At 43.1% G+C, this 6,020-nt stretch overlaps 1 protein-coding gene across 1 annotated transcript; it reads left to right on the top strand.

The window, feature by feature from the left end:
* Positions 1–394: 394 nt before the first annotated feature.
* LOC119125918 (suppressor of cytokine signaling 3-like) lies at positions 395–2,946 on the top strand. Its single transcript, XM_037256894.1, has 2 exons — positions 395–586; positions 1,681–2,946. Exon 2 carries the CDS (start codon positions 1,775–1,777, stop codon positions 2,387–2,389), a length of 615 nt encoding a protein of 204 aa, XP_037112789.1. The 5' UTR covers positions 395–586; positions 1,681–1,774; the 3' UTR covers positions 2,390–2,946.
* Positions 2,947–6,020: the final 3,074 nt, after the last annotated feature.

Here is a 6,020-nt window from a genome sequence, read left to right as displayed (position 1 = left end):
CCTTTGGCCAAGTTGGTTCCTGCAAGTTTTTTTTTTTTTTTTGTGGAAACCTCTTACCGAGAATTTCTGCGAAACTGATTACACAACCAAGCCTTTCGGCACCGTCAAAGTCCTTACCTCATAGCGAGACAATAAAGAGGAAGTTGTACTATGTAAATACGCAATTGCGTACAGCATAACCTGTTTTTTTCTGTTTGTTGTGGCGATAAAGTAATCAAATGACGGATGAATAATAAAAGTGAATTCACCGACATGGGGAGGGTGAGTGAAAGAGAGAGAGAGAGAAATAGAGTTTCCTGTCAACTTGCCAGCGCCTTACTGGAAGGAGGGGGGGAGGGGGTGGGGCCTGCTAGCCCAGCAGACGCACATTGAACAGCAAGAGGATCTGTATAAAGGCAGCCCTGTGCTTCCAAGCAGGGCGCAGACGCCTTTCACAACTGCTCCAGCGCGCTCAACTTTGGCAAACTCCCACAACTCCATTTTTGGGCTAGGAATTTCAATTTCAAACCAAATAAGAAGGCACCTCATCACCGAGGAACATTTGGACCATTTGGATTTAAATTTTGAAAGGACTTTGGAACAAGAGGTGAGCATCTATCTTTTTTTTTTTTTTTTATCTCCCAAACTTTTAAATCATCCATGTGGATATTATTGCTAGTATGTTTATCTCAGTTAGTTACAAAATTAAGAGACTGCCCCAAAAAAAGTAATTAAAAAAAACTTTTTAGGGAAAAAAAACCAATGCTACAAATAACCAATATTTGCAGTTTAAAGCTCAAAATAATTTTTTATTATCAGTCTCTTAATTTTTTCCAGAGCTCTAGTTGTGTCTGTGAGCGACTAAGGACTTCCCGTGCAAATTTCACAATAACTTTACTGGAACTGACCGTGGTGCCTGAGGCAGAGGGTTGCACAAACAAAAAGGACTTACCGGATTTGCACGCCATCCTAAATGGGAATGTATGATTCAAAGACGTTAAAACAAACGAGCACTATTCTCCAGTCGCACTCACAAGTTACACTGCCAGGAAAAACCTAGTCAAGCTGTCGAAAAGCTCATTGTTGGACTCCAAGGTGACTTTTTTTTTTTTTAAGTACCTTTAACTGCAATCAAAAGTTGCAGTACTCGAGCGTAACTTCAAATTAGGCAAACGGTACTCTCATCATCTCATTTTTACCCTCCAAAAGTCACATTTATACTTTTTATAAGGATCCAAAAATGAAATTGCCTCAATGAAGTGGACCCTATGACAAAGAAAACAGGAGACCCTCATCTTAATTATTTGACTCTAAAGTAAAAAGTTCATTTAGTTTAAAATCCAGTGATGTACTTACTGGACTGTGATTGGCCGATTATATTATTAGCTAAGATTCTTGTCTAGTCTGATCCTGACACCTAAATTTTTCTGTCGTGTATGACGCAAAGCAATATTGTTTCAAGCAGTGTTTCCCAACCTCTCTTGCGCCAAGGCTCAGATTTTCCATGGCAAAATGTCACAAATAGTGGAAAGACGGGTTAATGACGTATCTTGTGCCGTTTTGTTTTGGTGGTTCCTGAATTAAATATAGAAATTGTACAATACATTGGTTAAGATAAGTTCAGTTGTATTTAACTTTAGAGTTTTATATACAGCATCCAGACTTGGTGTGCTAACCTTGCTCCTCTTCCCGCTTCCTCAGGTGTCACCTCCTCAGAACGCTTTTGTCCCAGTGTGGTCTTCTGCGGTGCCGCCCCACCTCCAGCACCATCTCACCACATAGTGGCCACAGCGCCATGGTAACTCTCAGCAAGGCCTACTCCGCCATGAGCAGCAGCCACTTGGACTCTCCCGGCATGCGGCTGCCTCAGCGCTACAAGACGTTCACGTCCAAGGCTCAGTACCAGATGGTGCTGGCCACCCTGCGCAAGCTGCAGGAGAGCGGCTTCTACTGGGGCGCCATCACGGGCAAGAACGCCAACAGCCTGCTGTGCGCCGAGAAGGCCGGCACCTTCCTGGTACGCGACAGCTCCGACAACCGCCACCTCTTCACGCTCAGCGTCAAAACGACGGCGGGCACCAAGAACCTGCGGGTCCAGTGCGACGCCGCCTCCTTCTACCTGCAGACGGACCCCAAGAACATCCCCGCCGTGCCCCACTTTGACTGCATCCTCAAGCTGGTGCATTACTACATGCCCCAGAGCAGAGGGAACGGACGCAACGTGGACTATATTTACTCCGGCGGCGAGAAGGTGCCGCTGGAGTTGGTCACACCGCTGGCGTGTTGCCCGTCCACCTTGCAGCACTTATGCAGGAAGACGGTGAACGGACATTTGGACATTTCCTCCGCAAGGGACCAGCTGCCACATCCTCTGAGGCAATACATGCAGGATTATGACTCTCCCATTTAGAAGCTCATTCCAAGTCTGAGGGGACCCACAAGGGAGGGAAGGACAGCCAGCCAGCCAGGAGTGAAGTTCCCGGCGAAGATGACGCACAGTTTCCCTCCGCTAATGATGCTGCTAACAATGTTCTGTGAGGCCTCGATGAACGCGTTGGCGTCCGTCCATCCGTCCAACGGCAGTCCCCGGGATGGCCGTCCCAGAGCGTATTCTAGGAGTTTGTTCGACAAGAGCGGTCGCACCTTTACAAGGGCTGAACTTTGGACTGAATCCTCCGTGACGGGAGATTCACATGGTCATATTTTGTATTTTTTGAAACTTTTGGCACTGACAGGAACGCCACTCGCTCGCCAATGAATGTATTTAAACGAGACGAAACAAGGTTGTCTTAATCCACTGTCTTTTTTTTTTTTTTTTACAACTCCATGTTTACATTGAAGACAAAATCTTTTATAAAGATGTACTTAAGATGCTTGAAGGTTGTCTGGTCGACACAACGATTTGCACTTATTTATATGTGGACAGACATTTCAGTAATTTATAATAAAGAATGTTATTTTTTTACTGAGCTGCATCTCGGTGTGTGCTTTGTTTCCCACCCTGTTGAATGGTGACTCTTGCATGGAGGTTTTAAATGTCACATGTAGAGGCAATCAGTCCTAATTATCTTACAATTAGTAGAGATCATGCAAATGAGAAACTGCACCTCTTGGCTTAAAATAGCTACATTACAAAAGAGAAAAAAAAAAAAAGTGTTCGCCCCTTTAAAAAGTGATCTATTAGTATGAGCACAATGCAAATTCAATACATTTCATACAAATTCAAAATATGTTTATATTAGTTCTTAATAAATATAAATTATGTATAATGTTTTTATAGTAATAGGTATACATAATATAGTATACATAAATATTATACAATGACATCTTCAAATTAGTTTATTATAGAAAGAAAACATGTAGAGTGTGAAAATGATGGGCCCAAAACAGACCCTTGTGGAACACCACAGGAACAGACAAACTGGCTAATGGGGACAAACAAGCAACAAAAAAAGTATACTCTGGACTCTCTCTTCTGAGCCCTTTACTTCATGTAATATCTTCTCTTATGTCTGTCACTTCACCCCAAATCATTTTACACTCTTCACGCACCATAAATATCTGTTCAATTGATTAATTAAATGTCAATACCATAACGTTTAAACCAGTTTAGATTCCTAATATGGTGACAGATGCTAAAGGTGACATGAAATTAAATTATAGGCCATATTCTGTAATGTATAATAAAAAGCTTAATTAAATGTCAGAATGAATTAAGTTATCAGACTTTGCACTCGCTGCTTGTTGATCTTATCCGACCTTCCTTTTTTTCATCTTGTGCTTCACTCACTGAAGTCCATGTAGTAAACAACCATCAAAACCAGATGACATCCAGAAGCATTAAGGCGCTCTATATTTACAGCAAGCTGCTAAAATGACGGATGTGCAGGAATCCACAGTAACCTCCCGCGCTGTTAACGGGAAAAACCGCTCGGGCTTGGACCTGCTTCCCCAGCACTTTTGCTCACAAGCAGTCTGGGCTCTGATTTGTGAACTGTCAGGAAACAATTAGAACTTCCTCTGTACCTCTGCAGCCTATTGATACGAGACTAAATGAAGACGTGGGTGTAATTCACTGCATGCAAATGCATGCCTATCTTGTTTTTCTTTTGTAATTGCAGCATTTTGAATGACGTCGTCACGTTGTGTGCAAGGCCCGCCGGGCTGGCCTTTCCAAGGTATGCGAACAAGTAGTTGAAGCCCGGGAGAGCTTCTGCCGAGCGCTATAAAAAGCACCGTGTTGCTCTGAGGAAATTCTCTGGTAGGGACGTCACGTGACCGCCGGCGGATACTAAATATCCGTCACCATGGATACATAGATACAGTACACGCGTTCTTTCTGACTGTTGTGTAATTTCACTTTGTGGAAACGTGACAGATTTACAAAGAATTTCGGTTTCTTCAGAATTATGAATGCAATCTGTCTCACTTAACTGTGTTATTTTTGTGTTGCAATTGTTTGAGTGTGTACGGGGAAAAATTGGGAATGGGCTCAAAGTGACAGGAAATCAAAGTGGAAGACTTCCTGTGTATTTCCTGACATGGGTTAAGGGGACTTTTTTTTTTTTGTGCGACTTTTCATGAGAGAAGTTCCTTCCAAGTATAATGCTGCGAAATAAACCAACCTTTGGGGGCTGAATTTTCAGAACATTTACGACTGGACTATGGAGCCATTATCCTAAAAAATGTAAATGGACACTTAGATGAAATGCTTGACTCCCTGTCTTTGCGGTCACGGGTTTTTGACTTTTTTGTGCATCCACTTAAGCTATAAGTACCTACTCAATTGTTTGTTGCTAATGTGCCTTCAGGGGCTGCATTTTTTAAAACATTTACAGCTGTGCATTAGAGCCAGTTTTTTTATGGAAATTGCTGCTCTCAACCAAAATAGTTGACTCCCTGTGTCTTTTCAGGCTCGTATTCTTGAGACTTTTTTTGTGCATTTACTCATGATAAAAGTGCCAACCAAATTTCATGTTGCTGAGTCAAACTGACTTAAGAGGCTGAACTTTCCCCCAAAATTTGTGGTCTGAATTAAGCCAGTTTTGGAGGGAATGCTTCAAACCAAAACTTCAAATTTGCTTTGTATTTTAGGCCGTGTGTTCATGAGACTTTTTTTTTTTTTGTGTACCCACCAAATTTCATAATGCTTAGTCAAACTAGTTCCAGAGGCTGGATTTTCAAAATAATTTGGAATGTGCTTTGGACTTTTCTTCACGTAGCCTTTGGTGAATAGGTTCTTGAGACTTTTTCTGCGTCTTTTCATAATAGATGGGCCTACCAAATTTGATGTTTCTAAGTGAAACAGGGTTTGGCGGCTGGATCAAGTTCATATTCCATGTGACTTGAAGTTGACCTATTGGTCTGTACTAAACTTCACAGAAGAGGGAGGGACTGTATCGCATGTCAACACAAGATCATTTTCACCTAACGTGCTCCCTGTGACCTCAGCATGTCGAGGCGGCGTTTTTATATGTGCGAGTGAGACGGGCACAAGCAGCCAAAAGTGGCTTCCCGCTCGTCTTTCCACCGGCTCGGCCTGTTTACAATTCCACAACTGCCGGTTGCCATGGAGCGCGGTCGTCAATGAGCTCCAGATGCCAGATAGCCCGGAGCGGGCCAGAATCTATGAGTCATCACGGACCAGTAAGTCCCGCCCACCCCTTCAGTCCAAAGTGTCTTCTCCGGGCACACTCCTCCTGTTCCTTCATATTTTGTGATTTACTGTCAGCCCCCCTCCCCCGTGGATCCCCTGCCATGTAAACTTTTATCTGCTTCATCCAAGCATGCAAGATGATGCTTCATCTTTGCGTCACTTTGGATACATTCCAGCTGAGAGAAAAAAAATGCGCCTGAAGGTTGTTCTGTTAAAAATAAAAACAACACCACCGCAGTAATTTGTTTCTGAGTCCAAATTGCGACGAGCACATGGCAGCTCACCAGGAGAAGCTCGAATAGCGTTCGTTCGACATCATCGCTCAGTGTTCCGTCTTGGCACAAACAGATTGACTCCCGAAGCAGTCGCCAAATCCAAGTTCTTT

Source organism: Syngnathus acus, chromosome 8 (genome assembly GCF_901709675.1).
Source record: "Syngnathus acus chromosome 8, fSynAcu1.2, whole genome shotgun sequence".
Taxonomy (NCBI): domain Eukaryota; kingdom Metazoa; phylum Chordata; class Actinopteri; order Syngnathiformes; family Syngnathidae; genus Syngnathus; species Syngnathus acus.
Note: the sequence above shows the minus strand (reverse complement) of the source record. Positions and strands in the feature narration are given on the sequence as shown.